The sequence below is a fragment of the Procambarus clarkii genome, chromosome 81, assembly GCF_040958095.1.
Source record: "Procambarus clarkii isolate CNS0578487 chromosome 81, FALCON_Pclarkii_2.0, whole genome shotgun sequence".
In the NCBI taxonomy this organism is placed as follows: domain Eukaryota; kingdom Metazoa; phylum Arthropoda; class Malacostraca; order Decapoda; family Cambaridae; genus Procambarus; species Procambarus clarkii.
This window is the reverse complement of record NC_091230.1, coordinates 13,914,880-13,938,806: the sequence shown is the minus strand read 5'-3', so window position 1 is coordinate 13,938,806 and position 23,927 is coordinate 13,914,880. Positions and strand designations below refer to the sequence as shown.

Here is a 23,927-nt window from a genome sequence, read left to right as displayed (position 1 = left end):
CCTTTTCCTTTATTCTTGACCCATTTGTATAGATCTACTTGTCTTCACCTGACCCCTTACTGGTATAAATCTAACGCGCCTTGTTTTTTCTTATCACTTGAGAATGAACCATGTAGGTTCGAAACGGTGTGTAAATTTTATAATAAGTGTAATCCATTTTAGTTATTTTGTTTTTGTTTCCTTCACCTCGAACGAAGATGACCTTTCGAGAGCTCTTAAAATTAATACCAAGATGCTAGAGCACTTGTCAGAGGGATAGAAGCCCTAAACAAGAAAATAATCAATACAGAATATGCAGATAATTCAATGAAATATGCATAAATGAAAACCTGCTGCCAGGGGGGGGAGGGAAAGGGTGGGTAGGGGGGACGGGTAATGGTAGCTTTTAGTTACTTATATAGAAATATACTCGTTTGTAAGTAAGAATTTACTTAAAAGCATACAGTCTAAAATATCTGCTTATGACCGTAGAATTTATTCTCAGTAGGACGGGAGCGGACTTTGTCCATGAATTTTCTATAAGAAACTTCATGAACTCCGAAATTATTTTCAATTTCTGCCATAAGACTCTGTTAACTCCAAATCGAAAAATTGGGAAATTTTATCAGGAAACCCTGACACGCCAGCGAGGAATGGCCAAAATTTATCAAGAAACCCGAAGTGCTAAAGAGGAATGGGCTGGAAAACCAAAATTTATCTTTAGCACTTCATCCCTACTTTGGGAGTAGTGACGCCAACACCACGGCCCTGTGTGTTGGCGTCCTACACCACGGCCCTGTGTGTTGGCGTCCTACACCACGGCCCTGTGTGTTGGCGTCCTACACCACGGCCCTGTGTGTTGGCGTCCTACACCACGGCCCTGTGTGTTGGCGTCCTACACCACGGCCCTGTGTGTTGGCGTCCAACACCACGGCCCTGTGTGTTGGCGTCCTACACCACGGCCCTGTGTGTTGGCGTCCTACGCCACGGCCCTGTGTGATGGCGTCCTACACCACGGCCCTGTGTGTTGGCGTCCTACACCACGGCCCTGTGTGTTGGCGTCCTACACCACGGCCCTGTGTGTTGGCGTCCTACACCACGGCCCTGTGTGTTGGCGTCCTACACCACGGCCCTGTACTCACCTAATTGTGCTTGCGGGGGTTGAGCTTTGGCTCTTTGGTCCCGCCTCTCAACTGTCAATCAACTGGTGTACAGATTCCTGAGCCTACTGGGCTCTATCATATCTATATTTGAAACTGTGTATGGAGTCAGCCTCCACCACATCACTTCCTAGTGCATTCCATTTATTAACTACTCTGACACTGAAAAAATCTTTCTAACGTCTCTGTGGCTCATCTGGGTACTAAGTTTCCACCTGTGTCCCCTTGTTCGTGTCCCACCCGTGCTGAAGAGTTTGTCTTTGTCCACCCTGTCAATTCCCCTGAGAATTTTGTAGGTGGTTATCATGTCTCCCCTTACTCTTCTGTTTTCCAGGGATGTGAGGTTCAGCTCCTTTAGCCTTTCCTCGTAGCTCAATCCTCTCAGTTCCGGGACGAGCCTGGTGGCATACCGCTGAATCTTCTCTAACTTTGTCTTGTGTTTAACTAGGTATGGACTCCAGGCTGGAGCTGCATACTCCAGGATTGGTCTTACATAAGTGGTATACAGGGTTCTGAAAGATTCCTTACATAAGTTTCTGAAAGCAGTTCTTATGTTGGCCAGTCTAGCATATGCCGCTGATGATATTCTTTTGATGTGGGCCTCTGGGGACAGGTTCGGTGTGATATCAACCCCCAGATCCTTCTCTCTATTTGATTCTTGCAGGATTTCCCCTCCCAGATGATACCTTGTGTTCAGCCTCCTGCTCCCTTCGCCTAATTTCATCACCTTACACTTTCCAGAGTTGAACTTCAGCAGCCATTTTCTAGACCATTCCTCCAGTTTATCCAGGTCATCCTGTAGTCTCTGTCTATCTTCATCCGTCTTGATTCTTCTCATAATTTTTGCATCATCAGCAAACATCGAGAGGAATGAGTCTATACCCTCTGGAAGATCGTTCACATATATTAGAAACAGGATGGGTCCAAGTACTGAGCCCTGTGGGACTCCGCTGGTGACATCTCGCCACTCTGATGTCTTCCCCCTCACCGTTACTCGCTGTTTCCTGTTGCTTAAGTACTCCCTTATCCACTGGAGCACCTTCCCTTTTACTCCTGCCTGTTGCTCCAACTTTTTAACAGCCTTTTATGGGGTACTGTGTCAAAGGCTTTTTGGCAATCCAGGAAAATGCAGTCGGCCCACCCTTCTCTTTCCTGCCTAATTTTCGTTGCCTGGTCATAAAATTCTATTAAACCTGTGAGGCACGATTTACCATCTCTGAACCCATGTTGGTGGTGCGTTACAAAGTTATTTCCCTCCAGATGCTCTACGAGCCTTTTCCTCACGATCTTCTCCAGCACCTTGCATGGTATACAAGTAAGGGAAACTGGCCTGTAATTCAGTGCCTCTTGCCTGTCACCCTTTTTGTATATTGAGACCACGTTAGCTGCCTTCCAACTTTCTGGTAAGTCTCCTGTTTCCAGTGACCTGTTATACACCATAGAGAGTGGCACACTTAGTGCTTCTGCACCTTCCTTTAGTATCCATGGTGAGATTCTATCAGGCCCAACAGCCTTTGTCACATCTAGCTCCAGCAGACACCTTTTGACCTCATCACTGGTGAGGTCAAATTCCTCCAAGGTTGCTTGGTTTGCCGCCTCCTCATTTAGTGCAGGGGCTTCTCCTTGTTCTATTGTGAAGACCTCCTGGAATCTCTTGTTGAGTTCTTCACACACCTCCTTGTCATTCTCTGTGTATCTGTTCTCCCCTTTCCGCAGCTTCATCACTTGTTCCTTCACTGCTGTTTTCCTCCTGATATGGCTGTGGAGCAGCTTTGGTTGGGTCTTGGCTTTACTCGCGATGTCATTTTCAAACTGTCTCTCTGCTTCCCTCCTCACTCTGATGTACTCATTTCTGGCCCTCTGGTATCTCTCCCTGCTCTCTGGTGTCCTGTGTGTTGGTGTCCTACACCACGGCCCTGTGTGTTGGCGTCCTACACCACGGCCCTGTGTGATGGCGTCCTACACCACGGCCCTGTGTGTTGGCGTCCTACGCCACGGCCCTGTGTGATGGCGTCCTACGCCACGGCCCTGTGTGTTGGCGTCCTACGCCACGGCCCTGTGTGATGGCGTCCTACACCACGGCCCTGTGTGATGGCGTCCTACGCCACGGCCCTGTGTGTTGGCGTCCTACGCCACGGCCCTGTGTGATGGCGTCCTACGCCACGGCCCTGTGTGATGGCGTCCTACGCCACGGCCCTGTGTGATGGCGTCCTACGCCAGGGCCGTGCGTGCAGTGTCTGGCGGCTCTGCAACACTCAGGATCAATAACCCCAGAAACTTGCAATACTTGGATGGCATAAACGGATTTTTATGCGTTCTCTTATGACCGCCATTTGACTCATCAGTTCGAAACTGAAATCGTATTTTACCAGTGTTGCATATTAATCTTCTAATATAGTTACAAAATTCTATTAAATATAATTGTGAAATACTTTAATTTAAATGAATGTATATTCAACTTCGGCAATTGGTTAACATATACGCGCCTGCCGTGACGTCATGGTTGCGTCACAGCGGCTCCACCAATCAGAGAGCAGCGCAGGAACATCTTAAAGAGCCCCGTCACTCCTTGAAAAACTTTAACTGTTGTTTTTAACAAAACTCAGTAAATATATAATGCAGTTAGTGTGGGTTATAATTATTATTATATAAGATGAAAAAGGCTAAGCAAATATCTACATATATAAGAAATGATTTAGATAATATATGTATATATAGGCCTTTATATCTACTCTGATCGTGTTTTAATATTTAGGGGTTAGTTGTAACATCTTTATTGCTAATATTATTATGAACCATTATATTATGCACCCCATACCCATCCCGAGGGCGGTAGTGAAGGTTACAGAGGCACACATGGACTAAACCACAAACTTCATTTACCTAGGAAAGTTATAATCTAATTGTAAAGTTACTCAGAGAGAGAGAGTGAGTGTGTGTGTGTGTGTGTGTGTGTGTGTGTGTGTGTGTGTGTGTGTGTGTGTGTGTGTGTGTGTGTGTGTGTTTACCTAGTTGTGTTTTTGCGGGGGTTGAGCTCTTTCGGCCCGCCTCTCAACTGTTTACTAACTACTTTTTTTTTCTCCACACCACACACACCCAGGAAGCAGCCCGTGACAGCTGACTAACTCCCAGGTACCTATTTACTGCTAGGTAACAGGGGCATTCAGGGTGAAAGAAACTTTGCCCATTTGTTTCTGCCTGGTGCGGGAATCGAACCCGCGCCACAGAATTACGAGTCCTGTGCGCTGTCCACCAGGCTACCTGGCTACTGTGTGTGTGTGTGTGTGTGTGTTGTATGGGACTTGGTCCCTCCCTCTTCCAATCTCCCTCCCTCAACATTCCCCACTCACTCATCTCGCCCCTTTCCCCTCTCCACATTTCTCTCCAACATCCTCCTCTACTCTCCTCGTTACCTTACTCCTTCCTTCTTCACACTAACTCCCAATATTTTCCTCTGTCTCTCCTCTTCCCCCAACATCCCCCTCTCTCTCCAACAGTCAAATCTTATATTTTAAATATGCAACCAAAGGATCGATTTATTTATTAAAATAATTAACTACATACAGGTATTCTACTTCATTTCTGTTCCCATATTCAGAAACAATTTTTGATAATCTTAACCTAACTTAAAATATTTGAACACGTACATCTACATATTTTGAGTGAAGGATATAATTTTTTTTTTAATATATTTAGGTCCAGCTATATTTATGGAGCTATGCTACACTATAGGAAGGGTTAGTTGGCATGAAATAAGAACTAGTTACACCAGGGGTCAGTGCCAAATTCTATGGAAGACACATGCCCGATTTTATTTCAGACTTTACAAAAATCGCAGGATTCGCTATAGATGCCTGTACAGTATTTCATACAACATGGCATTTGGGCTTACCCCCAACTGGCCTATGGCACACATGTTTAGCCATCAAACATCTGGCCTCCAACCTTGGATGGACAGATATTCTCTATATAGAGAACCAATCCATATAGATATAGGGTCCAAGAACCGGACTTCACCAGTCTCTAAGCCAAGCAACTTACATCTGTGGTGAGCCAGTTATATCAAATTCAAATTCAAATTCAAAATTCAAATGTTTATTCAGGTAAAGTACATACATACAAGAGGTTAAACAAAAATTGATAGATTTATAGATAGAGATGAGCCAGTCTAACTTCAATGTGGCCATACAGTGGAATCTCTAGGCCAAGGTATTTGAGTCTGCTTATATAGTCCAACTAAGAGACATCATACAGCTGCATCTTACAAACACCTTCTCACTGCTTGGGCAAACCCAGACAGGGAGGAGCTGCTTTTTTATATTTTGTTTACCTTGCTGCTTGTATGTTTTGGTTTATCCACCATTCTGGTTACCTTTTCTTCATTAGGGTGCTCTCAGATCCCCTGCTCCTCGCACCCCTTAAGAGAGAGAGTGGATTGAATTGGGTGCAGCTTCCCAGGTAGCAAGCACGAGGAGCCATCATCAGGTGCCCTCCCAAAATTGTTCAAACAACTATCAAGCCAAATGTATGTTCAAAATGTGTAAAATGTCATAAATACAAAAAATAAGCATATGTGGTGGTATGTGATAATATATGATCGGGTTTTGTTTTGTGGCAGTAGTGACATGTGCAATATCTGATGAAAGGGTGGTATGTGGTGGAAGGAGTGGTATGTGATGATAGTGGTAAGCTGTGGAGTTAGTACGCAATGATAGTGATAGCATATTGTGTTTGTATGTGGTCATATGTTGTTGCAGTGGATGTGGAGAGTGTAGTAGTGGTTGTATACACTAATGGTGATATGTCATGGTTGGCTATGTGGAAAAGACGAAACTAAATGAAGGACAATAACATTTCCCCTTCTTCATTGCAAAATTGTATATTCTCTTATCAAAATTGTATAAAAAGTAAAATTCTTAGTATCCACTCAAATGCTTTTAATCTAAGGCAATTGATTCCCATTCACCAAAATTTTCTAAAGTATCTTAATTTTTTGCCTTGTTCTTAATGTACACATCTTTTGAGTGCACTTCATGCAAAAACTTTTCCTTATATTGCAGCTACCTTTTTGAAGGAACTACAGTATATAAGACATAAGCAATTGAATGTTGATTTGGCAATAACATATATTAAACAGTTGCCACTTGCTTGCCCTCAGAAATGTGTGTAAATGAGCTGTGGATTGCCATCAAACATACACAATTGTGAAACCCCCAAAAAAAGGAGTTATTAATACAAAAGAAATATTTAATATAAATTTTGAATAATAGAAAAATTCAACAGTCTGTAAAAAGACAATGTAAGGTTGAGAAAGAGTAGACCTTAAAATGTCCCTGTAGAATGTATGAGGACAAGAACCACTTCTACCTCTGCTTTCCTCAAGATTATTTCATAAGTGATGACCAAACCACAAACCAGAGGATGAAGAGACGACACTGTTTCGGTCCGTTCTGGACCATTATCAAGTCGACTGTGATAATGGAATGTGATAGTGATAATGACAATTGACTTGATAATGGTACAGGACGAATTGAAACGTCGTCGTCTCTTCATCTTTTGGTTTGTGGTTTGGTCATCATATCTTCGTCCACGTTATTGTGACTCTTTGTCTCCTCATTTCATAGGTGACCAAAGCCAACTGGTCTACATCAAAGCATGATTTTATTTTATAGTTATCTTCTATCTTCATTCCACTTGTTCAAGGATGCCTTGCCGAATAAGATGCTGGCAGTGAGACATGGGAAGGTAGTGGGTTGTGTTTTCTGAAGCACAACGATGTCTCCCTCTTCGATCTCAAATTCACCATAATCCTTGAGGCAACGCACCTATGCAGGAAAGAATAAATGACATTAAACAGTGTACAATACTAGAAAATAAAACAACAGTAGCTATTAAATGTCACAACATACAGAAAACATCTAAATATGCAATTTTCTTACACAGAGAAATCAAATTACCGTGATATATCATTGAGAAAATCCACAGGAGCCGTGATGAAGATTCAAATCCATGCACTGGGTATTCCCAGATGCACGCTCTAAACAACTACGTCATGACATGGTCAAAAAGAATTGCAACCTGTGGTGCTACTGTACCCACGAGGATTCTTGAGGCTTCCACTGAAGCCGAATCAGGGTTTCACACGATCCCCCCCCATGTGATCTGGCTCTGTGGTCCAGTAATTCTACCTCTGATGCCCCTCTTTATATGCAGATTTATGTAAACAAATGCATAGATTTCTCTGTGTATTGAAAAAGGGGTGTCAGAGGTAGAATTACTGGACGACAGAGACAGAGTGCATGGGGGAATTGTGTGAAACCTTGGTTTGGCTTCAGTGGAATCCTCGGGAATCCTCGTGGGCACTGTAGTACCCCAGGTTGCAATTCTTTTGACCATGTCATGGCATAGTCGTCTAGAGCGTGCACCTGGGAATACCCAGAGCATACATTCGAATCCTCATCACAGCTCCTGTGCATTTTCTCATGCAATTTTCTTAACTCTTACACTGTTCCAATTTCTCCTAGTGACTGGGCTGTGTGCACAATTGTAGGAGACAAGCATTAGAGTGTATCACTAAGCAGGTGCTATAAAGTGAGAGCATAATCTTGACCAGAGCAGGGCTTCAAGTACGAGTGATGTAGTAGAGCATGATCTGACACCCCACCGCATCCATCATCAACATCTCTGTCTGCTTTACCACTATTTATGTTAAGCAACTCCTTAAATTTACTACCAATTATAAGATACATTATCAAGTAACAAACTGTTGTGCAACTTGTTTTAACTCATATTAAAATATATAATATTTGTTAAATTATCTAGCTGTGCATAACTTCAATGCCATGATAATGTCACGTAATAACTAATGTACCCTCCAAGAGTAATTTAATGACATTAAATTACTTCATACTTGATTCAGATGTACTTACTAACCTCAACATACAAATTCTTTGGTGGTTTAGTGTCTTGTGTAAGGTCTAATCCAGTTCCTTCTCCCAGTGATCTCATGTATAATGCAAGATTCTTGTTGTATCTGTTGAACCACTGAATCTGAAATATAACATTTTATCAAATCTCTTAACTTGACACAAGTAATAATGAGAAAGTACTAAGCTATTGTGATCATATAGCACAACCAAACAGATTAAACTTTTTATTTCTTGATTAAACTATGCAATGCTTAACACTTGATATGAATATTGACATGAACCCATAGCAGCATAGTTAATCAAAGACAAATGTTACAAAATTGCTATTATGTCTGTGTCCTTAATGACCAATCATATCATCCCTATTATTACACAGGGCCAGCCTTAGGAGTTGCAAGGCCCAATTATGAAAAAAAAAAATTATGGGGGCCCCCAAGTTTACAACCAAGGTCTGTTTTAGTGAAATAATTTATTAAAAAACCAGCATTGAATGTAATGAAATGCCATTTTCTGCATGAGCCCCGGAGGCTCCCTGAAGCTATCAGACCTCATATAGTGCTATATTAGTTTGGGGTCATCAGTCACAGGAGTCCTTTGCCTGTGGGACCACGAGCCAGAACCTGGCCCCCCCTCAGAGAGGTGCAGGGAGCAATGGCCTATGAGCACTTTACATTTAAAATACTGTACATGTCATAATTGTCATCGACTGGGAAGGACCCAGAAAGGTAGGCGAATCAAAACAGATCACTGTCTGGTTTCTTCATGTAACTAGCACTCCTGCTCGTTAGCACTATCCCCCTGCCCCAAGGGGGGAGGGGGAATTGGCTCAGGTGAGTCGGCAGCCTACCACTCCATGAAAACTGCTGACCGGAGGGAGGAAGGGTGTCAGGGAGCCTTCGGGGCTCACTCAGAAAATGGCATTTCATTACATTTAACGCTGGTTTTCTGTGGGGGAGGACCATTGGCTCCCTGAAGCTAACTACCCAAAGATAGGGAAAAACAGGGACTTACCGGGAGGCGACAGCATCGCAGGTCTCAATGCGAGGAAGAGACAAACGGCCGTGACAGGCACCCCAAAGCAACACAAGGCCGGAGAGGGCCTGGAATGGTCACAAAATACCTGGCAGCCAGAACCCTGTTCGACCTTCAAACTTTTGTGCCTGAATGTTGACCCAAGACATATTCCTAAAGACAGCCCCAAGGGCAGCATACTGTACAGTACTTCCGAACATCATGGGCATGAGGGTAGACCAGCAGGCTGGTTAGACTTAATGACCCCAAGACACTCAAGCCCTGGAAAAGGGAACCAGAGAAACGGGAACCACCCAGAGCTCGTCAACTGACATAGAACCAGTGGCTCGAAGGTAGCAGAGTAAAGCCGCCACCAGACACAGCACATGATGCACCCTCGGCCGAACCAACCAAGCAACCACAACCAACGGACCCTTCCAGAAGCCCGCCGTCTCATTCTACGCCAGAAAAGGAGGAGGAGGCTGTAAACTTACAAAACAACCCCAGGACCAAACAAACAGAACCCCTGGTGCTGGAAAAGAGCATGAAGCTCCCACCTGACTCCCAGAGGCCAAAACCAACAAAAACAAAGCTGTTCAAAAGCAATTACAAACCGAAGGGGTCACGACAAATTGAGTTAAGGAAAGAATTCAATAAAAAGACCAAGAAGGGGCATGAGAAGGCTGGAGGTGAAAAATGCACGCGAGTTACACACAGAAATCAAAATAGCGTGATGCATCAAATGAACTAATCCACAAGGGCCGTGACGAGGGTTCGAACCTACGTTCGAGAGGATCCTAGATGCGTCATAATCGACTGTGCCACGACATGGTCAAAAGAATTGCAACCAGGAGTTCATCTGCCCTCACAAGGATCCTGCAGTCTCTCTGAGACATAAACCAGGGTTTTACACAATTCCCCGATGTGATTGTGTGTAATGAAGTAAGGGTAAAGAGGTAGAACAGCTTATTGACAGAGCTCGGGTGCACGGGAAAATTGTGAAAAACCCTGGTTTGTGTCTCGGAGACACTGCAGGATCCGTGTGAGGGCAGATGAATTCCCGGTTGTAGTTCTTTTAACCGTGTCATGGCACAGTCGATTAAGGCGCATCTGGGATCCTCTCAGATGTAGGTTCGAACCCTCATCACGGCCCTTGTGGATTTGTTCATGCACGAGAGTGCTTACGGAACAGAGCGGAAGTGACATTCACCCCAAATCCAAGCTGCAGCGGCTTCGCCAACGCCACACGAGACGAAGCAACAGTATTTGGCATGAGATGCCAATCCAGAAAAGCTAAGAAAGAAAAGACAACACAACTCTGTCCGAAACCGCTGAAGAGAAAGAAAAGACGGAAAGACCACCAAGAAACTGCATACTGTCGCTGAAACGAAGACCGCAGGGGAAACACCAACAAAGAAGCCACCTGATCACCACACAAATGGCGATATACCCGCATCAGCAAAACCAGACACATAGAACGGAAGAGTAAGTCAAACCAGTGAGGTACCTCACCAGCCCGACCTGCTGAAAGCGGTGAAGCTGCTGAAAATCGCCCGGGTACAGGCACAGAGCAATCAGCGCCTGAAACCAAGGCTGGGCTGGCCACCTTGGAACCAAGAGAAGCACACTCCCCGATAGAATTCCAGCTGAGCTAGAACTCGGAGCAACAGCTGGACCGGGAAAAAGAGGTACAGGAACCCCCACCTCGACCCGTCCCGCAGAAAAGCAACGACCGCGTGCCATGCAAATGGGGAACGGTGCCAAGTACAATAGAAGATGCAGAGACCAAGCCGACGCGAAGAGGTCCACCTTCGAGGGCCCATATGTCCGGCAAAGTCAAAGCAGGTAATTGGCATCGACCCGTCCACTCCGTCCACCCAAGGCGAACAGCCCTAAAGTGTCACGGAATAAAGAAACCCCCCTGCCCCCCCGGTGGAAATGACCCATGGGAAAGTAATCCGAATGGAGCCAGATCAACGAACCCCTAGGAAGTCGAATCTGCTGCAGTGTCTGCAGCAGAAGCCCAGGTGGGAAAATCGGGCTCAACCACCTCCGTGCCCGAATCGGAAGGGGCAGCCCCCGAAACCACCTGAGCTAAACCCCGCCCCGACTCCGAAACCCTCAGACGTATGGGAGCCGGAAGCAGAGGGTGGGGAAACGGGGTGCTAGCACTGACCCCCTCCCCCTTCAGGGCAGGAGGGTGTTAGCGTTAACAAGCGGGAGTGCTAGTTACATGAAGGTGTTGCTTGTTTGTTTTCTTGCTAGGGGAAATATTTTGATCATTTAGGTTGTAGATTGCATGTGTAATCAGACAGTGGTCTGTTTTGATTTGCCTACCTTTCTGGGTCCTTTCCCAGAAATGGCAATTATGACATACTGTACTTTAAATGTAAAGTGCTTAGGGGCCATTGCTCCCATCTCCTATCTGACTCATGGTCCCCTGTTGGCAAAGGACTCCTCTGATTGATGACCCCAAACTAATATAGCACCATATCAGTTCGGACAGTTTCAGGGAGCTGACGGGCTCCCCACAGAAATATTAATTTAATTTTTATTTAGAAAAAACATTCCAAATGTAAATGAACAGAAATGTTGGGAACAAATTATCTTTCTTGGAGCTCTAAAAACAGACTTAAAATAAAAAAAAGTTCTCTCTCTTGTTTCTTTCTCTGCAAAGTCTTTTAGGATTTTGTGTTAGTAGTTCAAACTCCTGCTATTTTGACACTTAAATATTTTGTCACTATTCCTTAGACTTTTGCTTGTATCTATGGAACCCTGAAAAATAAACAAAACATTAAAAGTGTCACTCATACAGCAAACAAGGCATGCTGTACTTAATGTCCAACTCACATGTGTATTCTGCCATACAGAATTCAACAGACATAAACATTAGCTTACATGTTTGTGTTGGTTTATGACAAGCCTTTACAGTGTGAGAAGGCAGCTTTACTTGACAAGACTATAGCAGATTACCTTAGCATAGGGCCCAAATAAGATGTGTCCAAGCTGCCCTGTTAGTACACTGTCAACATCTGAGACTGATATTACAGTAGTACTTTCCTCAGATAGAGAAATCAGAATAGATTTCTAGTTCTACAACTACTGCATTCATTGAGACCCCATAATGAACAGAAGCACATACAGTACTACTACTGTATTTTTCTAATGATCTGATGCCAGAAATTGGATACTTTTCAGAGCCATTAATACAAAAATTTAAATTAGAAATAATTTCTGAACTCATGGTTTAATGTTCATTACGTAACACAATTAAATTACTGCAAGTTTTCTACATATTATTAAGTTTTATTGGAATGCAAAAGTGAAATTATTTATTTGACTTATCAGAGAGATAGTACCGTACAAGCAAATACATTGTGAATATGGGATAATAATAAGCCATGCCTGGTAGGTGGGAGATAGTGTGAGAGATTGGTGATCTCTCAGCTAGACTTGTACCCCATGACTGCTGTGCTGTGCAGTGAACTAAGCATTGGTTAATGCCTTTATCAAAGGACACAAGTACTTTATGTAGGGTGTCTATGGCTTGGGGACCGCACGAGCAGTTCAGGTCTAGTGTGTGTGGTGACAAACGACATCTGATTATACTAGCAGATGGCAGTTATACTTCTCGTCTGAATGATCGTGGGTGGTTCTCACAGTCGCAAGTTTAGCTGTTGGGTGTAGCAGGTAGGAGAAAAAGTCACAGGTGATCTGACCCTCACTAACAGTTTTGGTAAACCCTTCCTCCCACTCCCAGACAATGCCAGAGAAGCCCAGAGTTCACCCAATCAGATACGTATGGTTGAAACTGCATTCTGATTGGTGCTCTAGGAAAAGGCCTGTAACTTAAGTGATACAAGACATGAATTCAGCATTTCGCTTTGAGGTTCCTGTGGTCATTCACGGTGAAGCTATGCATTGAACAGGACTTGTGCTCTCTTGAGCTCCCGAGTATCATCACCCTTGACAGCTACAAGTGCTAACTCTAGATGCATCTCTAGATGCATTTAGCAACAGCTAAGAAGAAGCGCGCATATGAATGTGTGGTGTGACTGTTGAATAAGAAAACTGTAATTATTTTCATACACTTTATTACTCACATTTTGTGGTGTTAAGTGCAGCCAGTGAGTTTGGTGAATGTGCCTGACTCTGTTTGGTGCATTCATTCAGAGTGAGACATCCCACAGAGTGCCGGTTCTTGACCATGCACACGTTTATCAATGTTTTTTACAACACATGTCAGTTTTTATGTGCATGCAGATAATTCCCCAAGCATCACTTTGAGCTCCAAACTGTTCCTTGCATATGGCAGTGGTGTTTAAGCAGCCGTTATTGCTTAACACTTTCGCTCACCCCGCGCGCCACCCCTCGACAGGGCGATATGGGCCCCAGCGTGTCACGGAAGCGCGCGTTAATTTCGAAAAGTGTATACTCTCTTCAACTTTGTCACCTCAATTCTCCTTCTACGAGATTAAATTTGGTATCATTGTGTTCGCAATAAAATTCTCTACAACACTAAATGCATATAAACTCCAAAAGCCCAGCTAATTACCCGCAGCAAACAGAGAAAGTGCGAACGAGTTACCCGGGAGCGCGCAAACGTGATAAAATGTTTTCACTATTTTCACTCTGGTCACCTCAATTTTTGTCCTAGGTCTTTCAATTTGGTCTCAATGGGTTCGTAATAAAATTCTCTAGAGGAACATTAGCATATAAAAAAAAAAACCTGGTCACGCTCCAACCGCCGACGAGTTGAAGACGGGCCACGCGTTAGCCGTGAGTGAGTGCTCAGAGGCCTTCCTGCTACACTCCCAATTCCCACCCTTTTCAAGCCTTTCTTTTGCAATTTTCTTCCTGGAAGGGCCTTGTTCATGATTACTATCCATCGTGGAGTAAGCGTAGATAGTTTCTAAAGCCGCAGTAAGAAATATAGCCACGGGAAATAGCCGAAATGTTCACACGTTTGAGATGCGAGGGGAGGCGACATTGGTCACAACAGTGGAGCAAAGACAATGGGCCCACGGCATGTGCCAAGCCGCCTGAGGGCCACGAGGCTCAACAAAGAAAATGGGAAGACATCGGCGCACATTTTAAAACCAGTCCCCAAAAAATCGGATAAAAACCTGATTTTTGGCGAATTTTTAAAGTGGATGACGCAATGCTGCGTCATCCCCGGCATTACCGCCAGTAAACGGATGACGCAATGCTGCGTCATCCCCGAGCGAAAGTGTTAAGGTGATCAGGTTAAGTTAGGTTGCATTACGTCACCTGGGTATCATCAGCAAGAGACGATACTGGGTGAGGGAAGGAGGAGGACAAGAGTGTCATGGTGTTGATTTTACATGATGTTGCAGCATGTAATATAGATATAGTGAATGGATGAGGTGTATTTTGAGTGTCTATAATCATCCTTTTCTATATTACTCTCTTATTTCTTTCATACTTATGCTGCGGAAAACTGGGTACTGTACTGTAATAATCATTGTTAAATAGGCTTTAAAACATATTATCAACTTTATGAGTTAATTAGAAACAAATAGGAATAAACATTTGAAGAAGATATATTTATGAATAATTCTGGCAAAATCTGAAAAATGGCTAGGAGGCACAAGCCAGAAACTCGCCTGTAATATCAATAGTAAGAGTAAATGTGTATTTGAGTATAAAATGCTAATTTTCATATTGTATGTTACCCTTCAGTATTCTGCTAGAAATACTATATATATATAGTTTTAACATGTATTAACAACATAATTCTGGGTGGTAAAAGCACGACCATTCACATGACAAAATGTAAAAGATTAAACAAAATCTTTAAATAGATTGTATCAAACATACAAAAATAATAACACTCTGATGGGTATACGGAAACCAGAAATTGACTGACCTCAGGTTCACATATATTGGCTCTAATTTCAGCAGGTAAAATACTACCAAATTCCCATCGCATGGCTTTAACTCTCTCCAACCTGTTGTATCTGTAATTAATAATAATACACTTGCATCTTACATTTATATTGGCTAACTTGCTTTATTTTATCAATCAACGAACAAAGCTGTCGATCTCCACTGTTTGCCACAAATGTGAGCAATTTCAACAAGATTGAAAAGCAACATTTGCAAATGTGCAGAATAAACAAAGGACTAGAGTTGAATATAATAATGTCACTTTTGTGTGTGTTTTTGGTGAGCTACTTAGTAGCTCCCTGATGCTGCAACCTGGAAGCAACCATGCCTTGGATAACACACTAAGCCTCTGGGACCCACAAATGCAAACAGGGGACTAGGAACAGAATCTGGCCTTTACAAAGAAGTGAAGATGAGTCTGAAGATCAGAGATAACAAAGTATCAAGAAAATCCCACTAGTAAAGAGAGTGCACTCCAAAACAAGCAACAGCTTGGAAAACAATGTATAACTCTGATGATGACAATGCAAACAAATGTGTAACCCAGGGGTCTCAGTCGACCAGACAACTCATTCACAATAGGATGTTGCAGTATAAGACATCAAATGTCAGTCCAAGAAAAGTCATGACAGAAATGACAACACCACAGGAATTGACACAGAAGACAAACACCAAAGCGAAGGAAAGAGACAGAAGGCCTGCCATACAACCTCATACTGCCACCATGAAGAAAGCCACAAATGCAACAAGAGAAAGTCTGCCACTTTAGCTCCGTAGAGCCGAGAGATTTCGGACTGAGCTTGAAGGGCGGGAAACAACAGTCGAACTGGCCACCACAGAGCCAGGAAGAAGACTTGGTCTGTATATGTCGCCAGCTAGGCTAGTACGGAAAGCAGCAGCTGGATTGGAGAGAAGATGTACAGAAAAGCACACTGACCCAGTTGAGGCGAAAATCGTCAGTAGCGAATGCTTCGCAGTCAGGTAATGGAGCTACAGCTGTACATAGACTGGGAGCCTCTAATTCCATACAGAAGAACATCTGTGGAAAGCTGAACATCTCGTAAAGCCAGAGGAAGGATGCCACATCCACCAACCACTTCATCAATATTGGATGGAGGCAGAAGAGATCACCCACAACCATATTTGATATATCCCAAACATGACAGGCATTAAGGATTAAATCCTAGGAAGAGAAACTGTGCTATCTGCAAATTCCAGCTCCACAGGGGAACGAAAAAGAACCGAGCCTCACCAGTTGAGACAACAGACAACCGTTGTGTAAAGTGAAGCCAGATAGTTGCAGCCCCTTGGGACACACGTACCAGTCAACCAGGCTATCACAAACTCCCAAACCAGCATGGTGACAACTGGAGAATAACCCCCAGCTGAGGACTGATGCATCTATTAACAGCTTGAACAAAAGCAGGAAAAGGCACCATGGAACTGAAAGGCACAAAAAGAAAAAAATGACGAATCAAGAAAATCCTGAGCTAGCCGAACGAGAAAAAGACACCAAAGAAAGTGGTACAAAACCTTCAGCCAGATATGACCAATGGGTTAAACCACTCGGGGAAAATTTCAGGCTCCCCAGATGCTAGAGAGAGAGTGACAGAAATATCAGACACTATGCAACATCAGATTGAGACAAAGTCTCAGCTACTACAGGGCTGAATGTAATATGAAGGAGGCGGCTATCCTGGTATCCCAGACTAGGCCCAACCAAATCTGAATCAAAAAAGGCACAAACTGAGACTTCCTCCAGTTGACAAGAAGAATGACTGGGTAACCAGACCAGCTAGACATTGAGGCAGGCCAGAACAAAGCCTGAAATATCACTCCAGGTCAATTTGGTGAATGTCCTGTTCAACCCCTCAGAAGAGCCTGAAAATTATACAAGAGGTGCCCTACTCTGAAACCCAGCCAATCCTTGAATCTTGAGTGGATGGGAACATGATGTAGATATTAAATTTATTTCCAGTTTTCCATAACTTTTAAAACCAAATTAATAATTCTACAGAATGTGGAAAAAAATATATACAGTAAATTTTTTTCCCAAACATAGGCAGACATGCATTCCTATCAATAGCCACATGTTAGGGGGTTAAAAGTAATAAAAATAAAGCATGACCAAGCACAGATTTTTTTCCCCAGGTGTAGTAAACCCAACATCACTTATCTATGAAAATTACCATAGAGATCCCAGAGCCCCTACCATTATTACCTGATTTATTTATGTGATTGTTAATCAAAAACACTTAAATTTTAATCTTTTAATAACACTACCAATGTTCATGCCCTATAAATAGATACAGTATATCAACATAAAATGAACAAACATTTTCCATATGAGTGAGAAACTGGAAAAGGTGGTTCAGTTTGGACAAAAAAGTGTTCAATAATTATTTTATATCCTATTTACTCTAATAAACATTTAACTTTACCTAATATTTCAGAAAGTTTCAACAATATAAATAATAAAGCACAAATTAATACACAGCTAAGAGATGGTTCCAAACCTGTTTTGTTTTGCAACACTTTCTGTTATGGTATTGTAATTATAATTAAAACAAGCAGACAAAACCTTGAACTTTAAATTTATCAAACACAAATTAATTTGTGAAAACTACCCAATTTTGTATTTCTAATTACTTGCAACAGACCTGAAATTGTAATCTGATTAAATCCAGACAATATAATGCACCTTTTACTTCATAAGACAAATATTTTTAATTACTTACAGATAAGCCAACAAACATCTTTTATTTCTCTCTAGAGCAGCATGGCGTAAATGAACTCCAGAAAAGAATCGAACATCACCAGCTACTGTTGCATTCCTTTAACAGAGAAAAAACCATATATCAAGTGTTAAGTGATGATATGAAACACAATTTTCTGGAAGGACTACAGTAGCTCTCTGGTGCCTACATATTGATACTACTGAACCTAACGATTGTACCTCTATCCACGTGGACCTCCCACCAACCACCACCAGGAACTTTAGATTTATTTATACAATGGAAGGTACAATGGAAGGTTCAACACGCTTCCGCTACACATAAGGGGCATAACTGGCAATCCCCTCACAGTGTTCACGAGAGAACTGGATAAGCACCTCCAAAGGATACCTGATCAACCAGGCTGTGACTCATACGTCAGGCTGCGAACAGCCGCGTCCAACATCCTGGTTGATCAGTCCAGCAACCAGGAGGCCTGGTTGACAACCGGGCCACGGGGACGCTAAGCCCCGGAAACACCTCAAGGTAACCTCAAGGTAACGTACAATGGGTTGGGAGAGTACATACCTTGGTGATTAGTGGAACATTCTTGCAAAGCTTCTAACATACGTAACATGTATTTTGTGCAGACCCTAAAGCTATACAGAGGAGGAATATTTAATTTTGAATTAACATAATTACTACATCAGCAAAAATCGGTAATACAATATATTTCACTGATTAGGTTGTGCTTCTAGATTGTAAAATACTAGTTAAGTTAGTAGCACAAGATACTGAGAAAGTTAACAGCACAATATACTGTGTGAGCTAACAGCACAAGATACTGTGTGAGCTAACAGCACAAGATACTGTGCAAGTTAACAGCACAAGATACTGTGAAAGTTAACAGCACAATATACTGTGTGAGCTAACAGCACAAGATACTGTGAGAGTTAACAGCACAAGATACTGTGAAAGTTAACAGCACAATATACTGTGTGAGCTAACAGCACAAGATACTGTGAGAGTTAACAGCACAAGATACTGTGAAAGTTAACAGCACAAGATACAATACTGTACTGTGAGAGTTAACAGCACAAGATACTGTGAGAGTTAACAGCACAAGATACTGTGAAAGTTAACAGCACAATATACTGTGTGAGCTAACAGCACAAGATACTGTGAGAGTTAACAGCACAAGATACTGTGAGAGTTAACAGCACAAGATACTGTGTGAGTTAACAGCACAATATACTGTGAGAGTTAACAGCACAAGATACTGTGAGCTATCAACACAAAATACTGTGAGAGATAACAGCACAAGATACTGTACTATGAGAGTTAACAGCACAAGATACTGTGAGCTAACAGCACAAGGTGAGATACTATGAAGATAAAATTAGGTACTTCTTTGTTTAATTTTATTGTTAATTTTCACCTCATCGGAAATGTACAGGCATACCTCAGTTTAAGAGTTTAATTGGTTCCTGGAGACGCCTCGTATTCCGAAAACTCGCATTCCGAAGCTAATTTCCCCCATAAGAAATAAAGGGAAATGAATTAATCCGTTCCTGACTACAACAAAAACCCCACATCAAACTAAATTTTTATACCTAATTCATCTAAATAAACCTACAAAACTATGTTCAAGTTATTACTTACCTTGCTGTTGAATGCTGTAGGCGTATGGAAGATGGTGAGGAGGTGGGAGGAAGAGAGGGGTTACTGTTTGGAAGGGGAATCCCCTTCCATTATCACATCAGGCAGTGAGGACTTCACTGGTATGCACACTCTGGCACATTTTGCCTGCATACCACTAGGACTTGCTTGTTTTACTAAGAATTTGTCTAATGACACTTGATTTTCCCTACATTTTAACACTTGTCTGTAGTAAGACATCACATTATCATTTAAAAGGTCAATGCAACGGCCTGCTACAGCTTTATCTGGGTGAGTTTTTTCAACAAAACTTTGCAGTTCTTCCCATACTTCACACATTTTCTTAATCAAGAAGGGACATCCTCTACTGCCTCTACTCACAGCTATTTTCTTAGGTTGAACCTTACCAATGGCTTTCTTGAGACCCATGGCAAGATATATAATGACAACTTTTATGCTCAAATGGCCAAAAAAACGATAAAAAACTGTAAATCCTTGTGAAGAATTCAGGTGGGATAGTCACTGGACACGAGACACTGGTAAACTGAGGCGCGATCGCCATGCCACCACGCGCCAGTCGGCCTGTACACGTATCAACAAACTCGCGTCCCGAGGTAACCCTCGCCTTCCGAGACATATTTTTGGAGTAAATCCTGCTCGTCTTCCGAAAAACTCGCATACAGGGACACTCGCATTCCGAGGTACCACTGTATTCCAATTTTTATTACAATCTTCAGCATTACGATTGCTCCAGTAAGACACCTTGCTAATAAAAAAAGGCAAATTATAGTGCAATTAATACAATAATTGACAATACTGTATTGTCTATGATGAAGCCAACCAACTAGCAATGGTGTTTGAGCACATGTATTAATTCGTGGCATCCAAGCACTTTTACAACTTTTTCTTTTTAATTTTGTGTATAATTTTGAGGTTTTATTGACTGCCAAAATACAGTGTTTGCATAATAGTTGGTCATATTTTAGTATTTTTGTTAAAGTTTTATGTATTTTATAAATATTTGATCTTAAAATAAAATTCATGGGTAAAAATGAACATTAATAACACCTAGAACCTTAATGATATTCAGTTTTGCCTGTATATTTGTTTAAATACTAGTATTTTATATAATTTGTAAAATATTGTATATTTAAGTTCGATGAAAAGTTTTCAAGTGTTGTATAATAGTTTACATTTTGATTAGATGGATCATGGATGGTAACACAGCCACCACCCAATGTTTGGTCTCAGCGACAGCTTGGATAAACACTCCTCACTTAATCAAACATTTCTATGTTCCACTGACCAATTTGTACCGAATACATTTTGTTTGGACCATCCATGAATTCGTTAGAGTGAAGTTTGTTAAAGCAAGGATGCACTGAATTTAGATTTTTTAAATATGGTTTAAGATACATTTATTTTTACAAAATCATTTATATACAGCACTTGTAGCATATAACTGGTTGTAAGCTACCTGATACAAAGGCACATTATAAGAAAGATAATATAAAAGTCTTGAGAGTAACTTACACATCCCGCTGATTTTGCTCGAAGAGTGTGGTCATCTCCTCTAGCACCATTCTAATAGAGTCCTCCTAAAATTACATGGACAAAGTTTTTAAGATAATGTATGTATATACAATTATTTTATGTTAACAATATTGAAGTACTGTACCAGAAAGCATGTGATATCAATATATGAAAAAGTACATCCTCTTCCTGATAAAGGAATACCAAACCTTAATACAGTAGACCTAAGCTGTACTTAACTATATACTGTATGCCAGACCAGGATATCTTAAAAATTTTAAAGAAAAAAGACAATAAAAAATGGCCTATTATAATACCGTATAAATATATTTTTATAGTTATATACAACTATTTTGAATATAAAAAATGGAAATAAAATTCTGTACTGTGCAATGATTTGATACATTTGAGAAAATTAATAAATTAATCCCCTAGACAAATACAGTAATATAGTAAAAATCAATCACTGAATGTAATGAAATACCCATTTTTTTGTGTGGGTCTCTCAATAGCTCTCTGAGCTTAAGCACTGGTGATTTACTAAGGCTCGAACCTTAGTAAATCACACCATCCTCCAAGACCAAGCCTGCCTACCAGGAGCCAGCACCAGTATCTGGCTCCCTCTGCAGGATGAGGAAAGCGCAGGGATCATGTATGGTTTTCCATAGTTGGGGACATAAAGCCTGTTAGGATTTTCAAGGTCCCCATAGGTCATCTATTGACCTTTTCCAAGATGCAACCCACAACAGTTGCTTAGCTCTAGGGTACGTAATTATTGCTAGGATAAAGAGGGCATCAAGTGAAAACAAACATTGCCCCCAAATGCATCTGTCCTGCAGAAGGAATTGAATTCTGGACCTTTCAGCTGTGACCCTATTGCATTTACCATTTCACCACAGATTCTACTCCAAGAAAAAAAAACACCAGAAAAGTTGAAAGCAACAAAACAATCAACTACTATAATTAAATCAAAGTAGTAACCTTGAGGTTACTATTTCCTAAGGATTTTTTCCAGCTGAATTATAAACTTGAGTATTATCTTGGTTATATATACAGTATACAGCTTCGTTGGGCTGGCAATTCTATGGCTTTATTACCACATGGGGGAAGAAACATCTCCGGTTTTTTATCCTACATTATGACTTTTTTTTTTTGAGATATATACAAGAGTTGTTACATTCTTGTACAGCCACTAGTACGCGTAGCGTTTCGGGCAGGTCCCTGGAATACGATCCCCGCCGCGAAGAATCGTTGTTACAACCAAGTACCCATTTTACTGTTGCGTTAAACAGAGGCTACAGTTAAGGATTTGCGCCCAGTCAATCCTCCCCGGCCAGGATACGAACCTAGGACAGTGGACCCATGTTGAGCTGGAGGCTGTTGCTCCTTGCAAGCATTACAGGCTTGCAAGGAGCAACAGATACAATTGCAAGCCCTACAAGTCCAGACTACACCACAGGCTCTCAAGCACTACACTCACACAGCATTTGAAGCACTAGTAGCAAGAGGTGTAAGACACTCGAAGAAGTAAACACTATTTGAAAAAATTATACAAGCAGGGAGGCACTGAAAACATATTTAATTTGTTTTAACTTACATTAAATGCTGGTAACTGGCCATCTTTAGATCTGTCTAGCTCTTTAATAAGCTCTAAAGCTTTCTCTCCAAGCATGATGGTTAAGGTTTTCGTGTTGATTTTACCGTCACGTTTCTACTCGCTTCTATTATTATTACAATGGTTACGTTTTCTATGGTTAATACTCTTGATATTTTACCTGAATTTACCTGAGAACCAATAACATTAGTGGCCATCAGGAGGACAGGAAGTCGGCGGATTGACGAAGGTTCCCCCCTTGATGCCTTGATGATCTATTCCAGCTGTACTTTAAAAGTTAACAAAGTTTAGGCATTTACGGCCTCGGCGGGTAGGCGGTTCCATGGGTTCATAACCTTGTGGGTGATTAAGAATCTCCTGTTCTCAGTCCTACATTGTGGCTTGATGAGCTTGAAACCACTGCTCCATGTTTGTGTTATATATGACCTTTGAAAAAAAATCGGGATCAACATCCTCCAAATTGTTCAGTATTTTAAAAAATTCAATGATTTTTTTATTGTTGCCGCCGAAGACGGCTAGTTTATTGTGCACCCCATACTCATCCTGTGAGCGGTAGCGCAAAAGCATTACAGAGGACACAAAAGGTCTTTATCAGACCTCATCTTAGATTATTACATAAACAATTTCATCTATCCCGGTGTTGCACCTTCTCCAGAGCAGCTATGTCCTTGTAAAGATGAGGACATAGCTTGGATACAGCAATCCAAATGGGAGGCACATCAGAGATTTATATAATTTAATCACTACTTTCATTTCCTTAAAATTGTAGCGAGTAAACATTATACTCGCTCCAGTCTCTCATTATCTTAATGGCATAACTAATTAGCACTAATTACAGAAGGTATAATCCTTTCCTCAATTACAGGTAATGAGGTGTAGTCACCAAATATAAGCTAGCTTGAAGTGAATAGACGTAGACGGGAGACATCTCCCGTCACGCAGGGTGCAGTCGCGCCTCCACAGATCTCCAGTATCTTTTATTGATACTGGTAATGGCTCAAAAGGGCCACCACTTACGAGCTATTCATGCCCGTGCTACCTTTTGGGTGGCTTCATCTTCATCTTAACATACTCACAAAGGAGACATCTCCCGTCATGCAGGGTGCATTCGCACCTCCACAGATCTCCAGTATCAGCTTTTGATACTGGTAATGGCTCAAAAGGGCCACCACTTACGGGCTATTCATGCCCGTGCCACCTTTTGGGTGGCTTAATCTTCATCAATCAATCAATCGAATAGACTGTAGCGAGTAGATTATCCCAATAATATACTCGCTCCAAATGCTTTGTTAATATTCCTGTCAACCTTTGGAGATGAATGAGGTGAGGCGTTGCCCGGGCATATAAGCAGCAATAGCAAACATTAACCAGAGTCTACTTTCAAGTGTGGTCTAGAGCAGACACTTGCGAGATACTG

The 23,927-nt window shown here is 41.9% G+C and overlaps 1 protein-coding gene across 1 annotated transcript; it reads right to left on the bottom strand.

The window, feature by feature from the left end:
- Nucleotides 1-5,999: 5,999 nt before the first annotated feature.
- LOC123774524 (DNA replication complex GINS protein PSF1) lies at nt 6,000-22,647 on the bottom strand. Its single transcript, XM_045768863.2, is given in 7 exon segments — nt 6,000-6,904; nt 6,907-6,964; nt 8,073-8,189; nt 14,970-15,060; nt 17,728-17,823; nt 20,896-20,960; nt 22,493-22,647. Coding segments are annotated over 7 exon segments (582 nt in total). The 5' UTR covers nt 22,568-22,647; the 3' UTR covers nt 6,000-6,824.
- Between the last annotated feature and the right edge of the window lie 1,280 nt (nt 22,648-23,927).